The 14,161-nt window shown below is 37.0% G+C and overlaps 1 protein-coding gene across 1 annotated transcript; it reads right to left on the reverse strand.

Annotated features, from left to right (window-relative positions):
• Positions 1 to 12,097: 12,097 nt before the first annotated feature.
• LOC139324357 (olfactory receptor 6X1-like) lies at positions 12,098 to 13,027 on the reverse strand. The gene has a single exon (XM_070954071.1). The coding sequence runs from the start codon at positions 13,025 to 13,027 to the stop codon at positions 12,098 to 12,100; it is 930 nt and encodes a 309-aa protein (XP_070810172.1).
• Between the last annotated feature and the right edge of the window lie 1,134 nt (positions 13,028 to 14,161).

Genomic DNA, 14,161 nt, shown 5'->3' on the forward strand with positions numbered 1-14,161 from the left:
AACAAGGCATTGACTTTGCAAAGGATTTGAACACATTGTAAGTAGGAAAACAAAGTCCAAACATTGGTGATTGGCTTTTCCATGTGGAATAGAGAGGAATACACTCTTGTTCTTAGGATCTAGGATCTACTTCAGGCAGCCTTACTGGTGGTGAGGTCTATATTTCTTCAAAATTTCTTTGGGGTCCTTCCATAGTCTTGGCTCACCGTCAACCAGGTTCCCCAGATCACCTCCAAAGAGTTCTCTAACCGATTCATTGACTTCCATTCCCATGTGATAATCTTTGGGATCAGTTTGGGATCTTGTAATAATTCATTGTTGCCAGTATTATTATTATTATTATTATTATTATTATTATTATTATTATTATTATTTAAAAGTCATTATCCCATAGATTCATTAATGAACCAAACCACACTCTGAAAGAATGTCACAGTCCTTTGTTTTTTCAGTCTTATTAATCTGCTGTACTCTGTTTGGTTTCTTCATCACCATCAGCAACTGATCAGTGTGGAAATTATTCTATAGATGATCTTTTGGGTTTCATGGATATGTTATGGCCAAATGATAGGCTACGCTGTTTGAAAGCTTTCTAAAAAAGAAAAGAAATTAATCACTTGTCTTTTTTTTTTTTCTAACAATATTGCCAAGTTTTATTATGTATAGATGGTAATGGATGTATAGGAGTATATCTCATATTAAAGCTGTATAGATTTATCAATCTTAGTCTCTCAGTTGAATTCAACTACGTTCAAAGATCTTCGCATTAATTTTGTTTGTATTTTTCACATTCTCCAGTACCTCCATGGCAGTGGTGGGATTCAATTTTTTTTACTACCGGTTCTGTGGGCGTGGCTTGGTGGGTGTGGCTATGTGGTTATGTGACTGGGTGGGCGTGGCCTACTTAGCAGTCCATCTTGCCAATTTAGCAGTCCATTAAACAATACATAGCAACCCACTTTTCTATTCTTCTTTTTAATACCTCATGAAGTTTTTGCTCTAGGTTTGTTTTCTTTTTTTTTTTTTACTAGGGGGAGAGGTTGGGAATGCCTGGGGATTTCTGGGAATTTCTCCTCTGTGTTAGAGGCACCAAAATAACCAAGATGATATAAGGCCTCCTGATGGAGGAAGCGGCTGGACTAGATGACCTCCGAGGTCCCTTCAAACCTTGGATTTCTGTGCTGTTTCAAAGTATCCTCTGAAGCTGCGTCTGGTGCCAAGGTTTGTGGTTCTTCCTTCCTCTACTTTTTCTCTCCCTCCCTCCCTCCCTCCCTCTATCATCCATCCAGTAATGGGTTGCTATCGGTTCACCCCAGATCAAGCAATCTGATAGCGGCAGTGGCGGGAGGCTCTGCCCACCGCCTGGACGTCTCTGCACATGCGCAAAAGCGTCTTGTGCACCAGCGAGCACATGCGCACCCACAAGCAAACCGGTAGCAATGGGATTTGAATCCCATTCCTGCACTTTCCCTTCCTTTCCCTCTTCCTTCCTTCTTCCTTCCTTCTTCCTTCCTTCCTTCCTTCCTTCCTTCCTTCCTTCCTTCCTTCCTTTCTTTCTTTCTTTCTTTCTCCCTTCTCTCCCTCCCTCTTTCTTTCTCTTTCTTTCTCCCCCTTCCTCTTTCTTTCTTTCTTTCTTTCTTTCTTTCTTTCTTTCTTTCTTTCTTTCTTTCTTTCTTTCTTTCTTTCTTTCTTTCTTTCTCCCTTGAAGCCCCCTCCTCACACCTTATTTTGGGCCTAGCAGGCCTCCCTGCAGCCTCCTGGGAGACAAAATGGGGTGTGGGCAGTGCCCCGTTTTGGAGGCTAAAACATATAAAGAACAGTTGTTGGAATTGGGTATGTCTAGTTTAATGAAAAGAAGGACTAAGGGGGACATGATAGCAGTCTTCCAATATTCCAATATTTGAGGGGCTGCCAAAAAGAAGAGGGAGTCAACTTATTGTCCAAAGTACCTGAAGGCAACAGAAGAAGCGATGGATGGAAACTAATCAAGGAGAGAAACAAACTAGAAATAAGAGATTTCCTGACAGAACAATTAATCAGTGGAACAACTTGCCTCCAGAAGTTGTGGGTGCTCCAATATTGGAGGATTTTAAGAAAAGACTGGACAATCATTTGACTGAAATGATATAGGGTTTCCTGCCAGAGCATGGGGTTGGATTAGAAGACCTCCAAGGTCCCTTCCAGCTCTATTCTGATTGATTGATTGATTGATTGATTGATTGATTGATTGATTGACATCCAAGGTCACTTCAAACACTGATTGTTAGGAAATGAGTATTACCTACCTTGTTGGGTTGGCAATCTATAAACCATCTATATAGCTTTAAGACTGCTGTATTGCATCATACTGTGTCCTGATTGGTTAGCTTTGTAGCCAATCTCCTTAAGAGGGAGCTAGAAACATGGTTTGTTTTTCTCATTGCTGTTCTTGCTCTCTGATAATTCTGTATGCTACTGTTTGCAAATCCAGAATAACTGTTTATTGTGAATGACTACGATGACTGGCAAGAAGACTTTCTTATTGGATTATCCCTGGACTGTCATTTTACTATCTCCTGCTTTATATGTGTATGACCTGGACTGTTTATTGGACTGTGCCTTACTATTTCCTGAAAGTAAACACAACTCAGTGTATCTCTGTGTTGACTGTATTTATTCGTATCTACTCTCAATCGCTTTCATGTGTACACCCTTGCTATTCAAGGGTTACTCTGCAAATTCCTTAACACTGATGTTCTGTTATTCTGTTATATATTGATTCTGTTATACATTGATTCCTGAAATAATTACAACATTGGGTATTCTTTTATTGAAAATATTAAATAGTGCATGCTTAGACTCATCATGAACATGAGCTCCTCTGCTTGTCATTGTGTAGTACCTTTGCTCAAATATGCCATTTAATGAGGAAATGTAATTTTTCAATGTTTTGACTCATGATATAATATAGGATGAGGTCTGAAAATTACAGCATGGTGAAAGAATTTATTTTTACATGTTTTCCTGGCATCCAGAAATTAAAGGTTCCTGTGTTCCTGGTCCTAGCAGTGATCTACATATTAATATTAAGTGATTAACTTCTTTGTACGGAAAGATTATTGACTCCACACCCCCATGTATTGGCTTCTGGGCAACCTTTCCTTCTCTGGACTTTGCTTCACCACTGTTATCATTCCCAAGTGATGTTCAATATAATCACAGAGTGATTTTTTTTTTTCTTTTATGGGTTGCATGATGCAGATGTATTTCTATTTTTTCTTGGGAACTTCAGATTACATTTTGGTCTTTGATCACTACGTGGCCATCTGTAACCCCTTGAGATATTTTGTTGTGGCCCACCAGCGGCCAGAGACTCAGACAGTGAGGAGATTGGGGAGGAACAAGGGCCGCTCCTGGAGTCTGGAGAAGGCTCTGATGGGTGCTCTGCATCGGAGGCAAAGATGGGGCCAGGGCTGTCCGACATTTATCAACTACTTTCGTAGTCGGAGATAAGTGGGGCAGAATAATAGCTGGAGCCTGTTCCTGATACATGCATGTGCAGAGCTGTCAGGAGAAGGGAACAATTAAGGAACAGGGGTCAACATGGGACTAAAAGCACAAGTAAACATTGATAGATTAATTATTCCAACTGTCAGGAAAGTTCTCCTTAGTTCTAAGTTGCTTCTCTCCTTGATTAGTTTCCACCCGTTGCTTCTTGTCCTGCCCTCAGGTGCTTTGGAAAATAGCTTGACTCCCTCTTCTTTGTGGCAGCCCCTGAGATATCGGAAGACTGCTATCATGTCATACCTAGTCCTTCTTTTCATTAAACAAGACATACCGAATTCCGGCAACTGTTCTTTATATGTTTTAGCCTCCAGTCCCCTAATCATTTTAGTTGCTTTTAGCAACTTTTCTTTTAGGAAAAAAAAAAGACAAGTTATTAATCTCTTTTCTTTTTTTTAGAAAGCTTTCAAACAGCGTAGCCTATCATTTGGCCATAACATATCCATGAAACCCAAAAGATCGTCTATAAAATAATTTCCACGCTGATGGTGATGAAGAAACCAAGCAGAGTATCAGGTTTTCAGGCTGTCTTCAAATAAATTGCATCGCAAACAAAGTCTTTTATAAAACATATTTCCATTTTATTAAGCACAGCACTTTTTACACTAACTCGTTGCAGCCGGCACTGACGTGCTGACCCAAAACCCCTCCTCTTCCTTCCCCCACTCCTCTGCATTCATTGGCCATCTTCCCAATCATTCATCCCTAATCTACTGCTCCAATTCAAAGAATTTTCCCCCTCCCATCCATCTCCTAGGGACATTATCTCCAGAGGAAATAAGTAGGTGAAAGGCAACCGTCCCGTTACAAACACCTGCATTCTCTTTTGTTGCGTAATTTTAAGGATCAGACTCAATAAATGATTCAAGAATGAAGTATTCAAACATAACACTATTTATTTACAGTAGGCATTCTATGTTCTCTGAATGATTGTAGATAGAAGCAAGGAGGAGGTGCACACATCTCCTTTTATATTAACAAGGCGGAGTAAAGTATGGGAGTGGTTACATATGAATATATTAAGGGAGGAAGAATAAATTAACCCCTGATACCCCGTGTATATACAATTCCCCTATTAGAGAATAAGGCATTTACTTGTGACAAATCCCCCTCTAAATGCCGATTCGATATACAGCAATAATTACATTCAGATTCAGAACAATACAAAACTTGTAATTTAGAAGTTAAATATTTGTGTTGTTTAGATGGCAAAGGCTTAGTCAATATGTCAGCTATTTGTTCTGATGTTTCGCAGTGAACTGCTTTAATAAATCCATCTTGAGATAATTGTCTTACGTGTTTGAATTTGATATCTATATGTCTGGATCTTTGACCAATAGCATCAGATCTAGATATCTCAATAGCAGCTTTGTTATCTTCATGTATGATAAATGGTAATGAAGGATTTTTCCAAATATTTGATAATAAATCATTAAACCATACAAGATTGTTGGAGGCTTTAGACAAACAAACATATTCTGCCTCGGTTGTTGATGTAGCTACTAAATCCTGTTTTCCAGTATACCAGTAGACTGGACAATCGTTAAGAAAAAATATATAACCTGATGTGCTTTTTCTACATATGGTATCACCTGCCCAATCCGCATCAGCGTAACAAATGAGGATGGGCTCTTTAACATTATTAGGTTCCAGTAGTAAACAGAAGTCTAAGCTGTGCTTTAAGTACCTTAATATTCTTTTAACGGCTTCCCAATGATACATTAAGGGTTTGCTAACATACCTGGATAACTGATTGAGGGGCAAAGCAATATCAGGTCTAGTCCAATTAGAAATATACAAAAGGGAACCAATAACTGATCTGTAAAGCGTATTATCCTTAAATTCAGGGGATGATTCATCCATGTTTCTTAAGAAATCTGTTTGCATAGGAGTGTCACAAGTCTTAGCATCATTCAAATTACATTTGTTTAGGAGTTCTATAATTTTATCTTTCTGAGAAAGTTTAAATCCTTTTTTGGTTTTACTGATTTGAACTCCAAGATATTTATTTACCTTTCCCAATGATTTTAAAGAAAAATGTTCATTTAGTTTTGTTACAAATGTATCTCTTTTTTCTTTATGTTTACCGATATATAAAATATCATCCACATAAATTAACACAAATTCTAGAGAATCACCCTCTTTTTTGACAAAGAAACAGTTGTCTGCAGTGGTGGCATTGAAATTCATAGTTTTGAGTACTTTGACTAAACATTCATACCAACGTTTGCCAGATTGTTTTAACCCGTACAAACTTTTATTCAATAACCAAGTTTCATTTTTGTTTGTGTATTGACTATGAGGTGCTCTTACATATATCTCTTTATCAAGTTTTGCGTGTAGATACGCAGTCTGTATGTCATATTGAAATACATCAAGGTTAAGTGCAGATGCTATAACTAAAGCTGTCTTAACACTCTCAGTCCTTACTGTGGGAGAGTATGTGTCTGTGTAATCCTCAGGATATTTTTGAGCATAACCTTGTGCAACTAATCTAGCTTTATATAATGTGTTGCCTTCTTCCAGATTTTTAATTTTGAATATCCACCTGGTCCCTATAATAGTTTTGTCCTTAGGTGCAGGGGTAGGTGTAAATACACGTAATTCTCGTAAACTGTCCATCTCTTTGGCCATAGCTAGTTCCCATTTTTTTCTTTCTTCAATGGGGAGCTTTAATACTTCCTCGTATGTGTTTGGCGTTGATGCTTCACTATTCATGTACATTATGTAATCCTTGTATTTGCTTGGCACTTGATTTCTGTTACATCTGATTGTTTTTTTTGGTTTGCTATCGTTATCGTGTAGGTATCTTGCCTCTTTTTTTGTTAATGAATCTGTTTTTATTCTGTTGACTATTTGTCCATGTTTTATTTTTGTTTCTATGTGTGTTGTGATTGTGTTCTTCTCTATCTATTTTATCTTGATGCTCAGTGTCTAAATTTGTGGTTGGGAATATTTCATTAAGATGTATTTTAGACCAATTGGCCTGTTCATGAAATACAGCTGTTCTAGAAATTATAAATTTGTTGTTATTATCAATAAATCTGTACCCTTTTGTGCCTGTTTCGTATCCCATGAATCTAAGTCTTCTGGATACGTTCTCTCCTTTACGCCTCAATTGTTTTGGTATGTGTACATCCGCTGTGACTCCAAATATGTGCATGTGTGTTATTTTGGGTTTTCTATTGTACATTAATTCGTATGGTGTCTTGTTTATAATGCTGGACCAAGTTCTATTTTGTGTATAATTGGAATATTGTAACGCTTCTGACCAGAATTGTTTTCCTAAGCCAGCATCTTCTAATGTACACCTAATCATGGTTTGTAGTGTCGAGTTCTTTCTCTCTACCACTCCATTTTGAAATGCAGAGAAAGGGCTAGACGTGAAGTGTAGCATCCCTTTGTTTTTTAGCCATTGGGAGAATTCTTTTGACATGAATTCAGATCCCCTATCTGTCATGATTTGTTTTATTTTAATATTATGTTGTGTTTCTACACGTTTGTAAAACTCTTTAAATTTTTGAAATGTTTCATCTTTGTGTTTTAAAGTGTAGACAAATCCGTAACGACTATAGTCATCTACAATAGTCAGAAAGTATCATTTTCTATATGTGATTGATGGTGTTAATGGACCAACCAGATCCATATGTACCAAATCAAAAATTTGATTAGTTGATCTTGTTGCCTTTCTTGGTTTGGGATTAGTTCTGAGTTTTGTGGACTTACATACTGAGCATTCCAAATAATTTTTACAATTTTTTATTTTAACACCTTCAGCATGTTCAATCATTTTTTGTAGTACAGGAAAACTAGCATGTCCCAATTTTCTATGTAAAATATGTGCACATTCATCGTGGATTGGCTTTCCAATTGTAGGTTTTTTGTTATTGGATGTGTCATTAATAGATGTGTCTTTGTGGTTATGAATTGTTTCATGTTCCTCATTATCACTATTGCTATTGTCTTCATTTTCTATGTTATTGTCATCTTCCATGTTAGAATCAATATTGTGTAACCATTTTTCTTTTATAACCAAATATGGTAGACCTCCTTTGATAATCACACTACCCAAGCTTGTTTTGTTTTTCTCTAGTGTTGCTTTTCCTTTTGAGAATACTATATTTATGTCAGAATCTCTACTTAGTTTTATTGCACTAAGTATATTATGAGGTATTTCTGGTATTAATAATACCCCCTCTATTTTTCCTAGACCGGGTAAGTTTACATTTCCTCTACCAATAACTTGGACTTTTTCTTGATTGGCTACCTTAATTACAAATTTATCTTCTATAAATGAAGATAATATATTTTTGTTATGTGTTGTGTGATTAGTTGCCCCAGAATCAATGAGCCAATCATTATCCCCTGAATGTTGTATGTTAGTTGTATTATGTTTATTTAATCCATTTAGTGATCCAGACTTTCTATCTCTCGAATTATCCCTGCCCCCTCTATGTTCTCTATAATTAGGTGAGCTTCTATATCTATGTCTATCAATGGATGATTGTCTGTTATGGTATCTACTTCTATAGTCATGTTTTTGCCTTTCTCTAAGGAATTTAGGACAATCTCTTCTACAATGTTCTTTGGATCCACAATTGTGACATTCAATTGATTCTCGATATTTCTCTTGAAATACTACTCTCTTACTTTGTCTATGTTCTATGTGATTATTACAGCGACTCCTTCTTGAATTATCTTCAGCTATTAGCTTATTTGATAAATTCTCTATGGATAAGTATCCTAAATTAATTGTGTCTAAATGTGATATATAGTTATCCCACGATGGGTCTAATGAATTAATGATAACACTTTTCATTGTTTGATCTGAAATTATCTCTCCCCTTAAATGTAGCTCTGCTCTGATTTTGTTTAGAGATATCAAATGTTCACTTATAGTAACCCCAGGTTTTATCCTAGCTGAGAAGAAATCTTTAGACATTCTTGTAGTGGTTGCTACACTTTCACTATGAAACAATTTAAACATGCATTGAATAATTTCTGAGACAGTCAAGTTATGCTTAATACTATGGTACATAGCAGGAGATATACTAGATATTAATAAGCAGAATGCTCTGTGGTGCAAGCAGTCCAATTTTAGAATCCAAGGTCTTTTGGGGGGGGTTAGTTATAAAGAATAATAAGTTCTCTTTTAGAAAAACAACCTGAAGTTGTTGACACCATTCCTGCAAATTAATACCATCTATTCTCAGTTTTGGGAAATCATTGGGCAAGTTCCCAATATTGTTTGTTCCATTACTTACAACTGGAGGTAGTCCGTGATCTTGCAAATGTTGATAGTTGCAGAATGGAGTGGGTATGCTTGCAATGAGTCTGAATGGCTCTCTCTGCTCTTCATGTCCTCCGTAGTTGTCTGCGTGTGTTTGCGCATGCGCGTTGCTCATTTCGCTTCTGAAGCTGTCGGAAGAGGTTCTCGCTGCTGCAGCTCCCTCGTAGTGTTCTTCTTCCGATGACTCGGTCTCCGGTTCGATCTTGGGTGTCCAGGTGATGACTGGCGCTTGTTTCTTTTCGATGAAATAGTTCTTGTTGAGATCTCTGGTTCCTGGAATCGTCTGTGGCGTGGGGGAGTATTTGCAGGGTTCTCTGGGTTCAGGCGTCGGTGCTCTCGTCGTTTGGATAGAAGCAGGTAGATTCTGAGATGTTTGCTTGCTTGCTTGTCTTTTCTTTATTCCTTGATTGCTAGCTTTTGTTGATTCTTTTGTAATTCTTAATTTTGGACTGAATGTTGCAAAAAGAGTTTTCATTGCTGATTCTATTTGCATTTCGATTGAAGTTTCTTCGATGTCTGTGTCAGATTCTTCTGAAGAGTAGATTTTTTCTTTTTTGCTTTTTGCATTATGTAGGGCTTTTCGCGCCAGACATTTTGAATTCTGTTTTCTGATTGGCTCTGCTTCGCTCATCTTAGTGGTCTGTTGAAACCAAGATGACTGCCATTCAAAATTTTGTGCGGGACCGTTAGTCTTCTTTTTTGTTATATTCTTATCTACAGGCAATTTGCTCACCATTTTTAGTTCTTTAGATTCATCTGTTACAATGTGTTTTTCTCTCGCTGCTCCGCTGTTTTTTATGATGTCTTGGAGGTTCGCGATGAGATTTTCGTCATCCTTTTGGCTTTTCAAAAGTCTCAGTATCTCTGATCTGAGTTCGTTGTTTTCTATCTCGTTCTCTTCTTGGTCATCAGTTTCATCAATTATCTCCTCGTTGTCTGTAGTGCAGTCTTCAGATTCTTTTGTTATTATAGTTGTGGATTCATCGATCATTTCTTGATCCGTTTCCATCTCTTTATTGTGTGCCCTGGTGTTGGGTCTTTCTCTTTTGTTTCTGGAGTTTTCTCTCTTAGGCATATCTGATTTTTATTGAGTCAATTCAACCATCCTCTGCTACCAGATTGTTGCGTAATTTTAAGGATCAGACTCAATAAATGATTCAAGAATGAAGTATTCAAACATAACACTATTTATTTACAGTAGGCATTCTATATTCTCTGAATGATTGTAGATAGAAGCAAGGAGGAGGTGCACACATCTCCTTTTATATTAACAAGGCGGAGTAAAGTATGGGAGTGGTTACATATGAATATATTAAGGGAGGAAGAATAAATTAACCCCTGATACCCCGTGTATATACAATTCCCCTATTAGAGAATAAGGCATTTACTTGTGACATCTTTCTTATGTCAGGACTAGGATAAATGCATCTTGACGTGCTGACACAGAGTACAGCAGATTAATAAGACTGAAAAAACAAAGGACTATGACATTCTTTCAGAGTGTGGTTCATTAATGAATCTATGTGATAATGACATTTTAAAAAATTAATAATAATAATACTGGTAGCAATGAATTATTACAAGATCCCAAACTGAGTCAAAGATTGTCATATGGGAATGGAAGTCAACAAACTGGTTAGAGAAATCTTTGGAGGTGATCTGGGGAAATTGGTTGATGGTGAGCCAAGTCTATGGAAGGACCCAAAATAAATCTTGAAGAAATATAGACCTCACCACCAGTACCTCTCTCTATTCCACATGGAAAAGAAAATCACCAATGCTTGGACTTTGTTTTCCTACTTACAATGTGTTCAAATCCTTTGCAAAGTCAATGCCTTGGTGGCTCAGTGCTTAGAAGGCAGCTTTGCAGATTAATTCTGTCCATTGCCAGCAGTTCGATCCAGTGGATTCAGCCTTCCATCCTTCTGAGGTCAGTAAAATGATGACCCCAGTTGTTCAGGGAAACAGGCTGACTCTATAAACCGCTTAGAGAGGGCCGCAAAGCACTGTGAAGCGGTATATAAGTGTAAGAGCTATTGGAATAGAATAGAATAGAATAGAATAGAATAGAATAGAATAGAATAGAATAGAATAGAATAGAATAGAATTTTTATTGCGATTAATCTACCTCAATACTGTTGTCTTAACTCTGCTTGCTCTCATCCAAGTTACACTAGCAGAAGGAAGGGAGGAAAAAAAATCTTCAAATTCTTTCTGTCACAAGGTTCATGTTATTTTTCAGATACTAAATTAAATTGCATGGAAGGCAGTGATCTATGAAAAATGATTGGAACTGTTCAGTCTGCCTTGACACATCCTAGTCAAAATTAGATAGAAAAAGGAATTTACTCAGAGTTCCTATTCCCTGAAGAAATGTATTCTCTTGAAGTTAGACTGAGAAGATGATCATTCACCTTCTTATACATTACTTATGCTTCAGTGCCATTGTAATTTTGGATGGTTGCTAAATGAATTGTTGTAAGCTGAGGAGGACCACCTGTACCTTAAAAATGATAGCATGAATCCCAATATATTCTTGATAAAACCTGAAAACAAATCTCCATTTATATTAACTATTCATGGAATCATTGATTTCTATATCCTACATCCAGGAATTGTGATGGCTTCACACATAATCAACAGCCAAAAGCTGATGTTAGGTTTGATGATTGCTCAAAATGAGAGAAAGAAAGAAATTTGCTTTGAACAATAGGAGGAGGAGGAGGAGGAGATTTGAACTGAATAGAATTGTGATGTATACTAATTACTCACCGAAACTCTGTTAATGCTTCTTAGCTTTTCTATACTAAATAGAAAAAGTCATTGAACATAGAGTCCTGTTTGAGATTCAGCTTTGTCAAATGGACAAAGACTTCACAAGAGCCATCAAACATTTTAAAGACTTCACAATTTCATTTGCAATTTTGTATTTCATGTATTTCAGATTGATGTGGAACCATTGAAATATTTCCCAACAGACACAGATGTGACGAGGATTACAAAATATTTTCTCTTTCAACAGAGGAGAATATTTGTAGCTCACGGTTGAACTGTGGAGTCCTTGGTTGTCTCTGAGCTTGGTTCTTTTTTTGCAGGCATTTCATTGCCCAAATAGGCATATCCATCATCAGCACTGCTATCCCTGATGTTGATACCTAAGAAAGCAAGAAAGCAACCAAGATCAGAGAGCACCAAGGACTCCGTAGTTCTCTTTCAGAAGGAGAGATAATGGAAACACCTGGATACTTAGCATTATGCACCATGTTAGAAACTCATCCTTTTGGTTACTGCTTTCCACAAAGCTGTCTTGAATTCACTATTCCGGATTGTGTAGATGAAAGGGTTTAACATGGGTACAAAGCTGGTGCGTACAAGAGAGATTCCCTTATTGAGTCGGGTGTCACCATGTGTTGAAGGTTTCAAGTACATAAGCATATCTGCTGTATAGAAAATGGTTAGAACAATGAGATGGGAAGCACAGGTGAGGAAGGCTTTGGACCTCCCAGTGGCTGAAGGGATCTGAAGTATGGCTTTTATAATGCGTGTATATGAAATCAGAGAGAACCCAAAGGAGCCCCACATTATAGCAGCACCATAAAGGAATCCTATTAACTCAATCACTATTGTGTCAGCACAAGCCAATTGCAAAACTGGACCAATGTCACAAAAGAAATGATCAATGATATTGCGCCCACAATAGGGGTACGTCCACACCACGACTGCCTGAGGAAATATGAGTCCAAAGCCACCAATCCATGCCAGCAAAGAGAGTTTGAGGCAGAGTCCACTAGTCATAATGGTTTGATAATGCAAAGGTTTGCAAATGGCCACGTAGCGATCAAAAGACATGATCGTGAGGGTGATGAATTCCACAGCTCCCATTGTGAAGACCATGAAATCTTGGGCCATGCAACACGCAAAGCAGATGGTGTTTTTGCCGGATAAGCTATTGAGCAACATCTTTGGGATCTCTGATGTTGTGGAAGCAATCTCAGCCAGGGAGAAGTTGAGGAGGAAGAAATACATTGGAGTATGGAGCTTAGGTTCCATGGAAACCACGATGATGATTAAGGAATGTCCTATAATTGACAGAAGGTACATCAGAAGGAGGAGTATATAAAATCCCAGGTTCAGTTCATGAAATTCTGAAAATCCCAGAAGAATAAATTCATTGAAAAATGTAGCATTTGACATCTTGTTCTTCTTTTCTAAAACGATACAATAATTTATAGAAACATTATCATTTGTGGTGTAAGAAAGGTACACAATAGGATCTGAGCAAACGATAATCACATAAATGGCTGAAGTGAATTGTTGTGCAGGGTTATTGAAACGTTTCATATTTTTTACTCATATAAATGTTGATTAATTAGTGGTTTTGGAAATATCACCACCGCTCTCAGAGAATCTGTGGCTATTTGATTCAGGATGTGAGGGGAGACATGAAATTAATTTTTTCCTCATAAAATGCCGTCACCCATTTTACCTCACTGAAGTATTGCACGTTACGTGGAAGCTTTTCAGGGTTTGTTTTATTGTTTCTGAAATCTAATACAGGAATAAACAAAACTGACATAATCTTTCTTGTTTAATTTAATATTTTTGAAGGACAGCCTTCAAAAGTATGTTGACTTTTTTTAAAAAATAATATTTTTATTATACAGTTTTCTTCATTTTACATCACAGTTTCAAACTTTACAACAGCGATATACCGGTATATATCCATTTCCATTATATATTCTATTATGTCTCCTAATATACATTATTGTATTTGTTTTTGTCAGATGTAAATGCCTTATTCTCTAATGTGTAAATAGTATATGAATGGGGTATCAGGGGTTAACTTATTCTTCACTTCTTAATGTATTCATAATTCACCACTCCCACTTATAGCTCCACCCATTGTATATATAAGGAGCCACCTACACCCTTTTCCTTGCTTCTATCTGTGAATATTCAGTGAATATAGAATGCCTATTGTAAATAAAAGGAAGTATATTTAAACCTTTAACTCTCACTAATTTTATTGAGTCTGATCCTGAAAATATTGCAACAAGCTGGTAGCAGAGGATGGTTAATTGACTCAATAAAAAACTTAAAAAATGTCTAAGAAAGATAGGCCCAACACCAGGGCCTACAGCAAAGAAATGGAAACAGAACAAGAAATAATCAACGAATACACAAACGCAATTTCGAGAGAATCCGAAGAATACACCACTGAAGACGAAGAAATAATAGACGAAAATGATGACCAGGAGGAAATCGAAATAGAGAATAACGAACTCAGGTCAGAGATATTAAAACTATTAAAAAGCCAGAAGAATGATG

This window comes from Pituophis catenifer, unplaced genomic scaffold (genome assembly GCF_029215685.1).
Source record: "Pituophis catenifer annectens isolate HBS135680 unplaced genomic scaffold, rPitCat1.0.hap2 SCAF_15, whole genome shotgun sequence".
Classification (NCBI taxonomy): domain Eukaryota; kingdom Metazoa; phylum Chordata; class Lepidosauria; order Squamata; family Colubridae; genus Pituophis; species Pituophis catenifer.

Excerpts from the sequence above, each read along its gene's own strand:
- LOC139324357 (XM_070954071.1), bottom strand. The coding sequence starts at position 13,027 with ATGTCAAATGCTACATTTTTCAATGAATTTATTCTTCTGGGATTTTCA.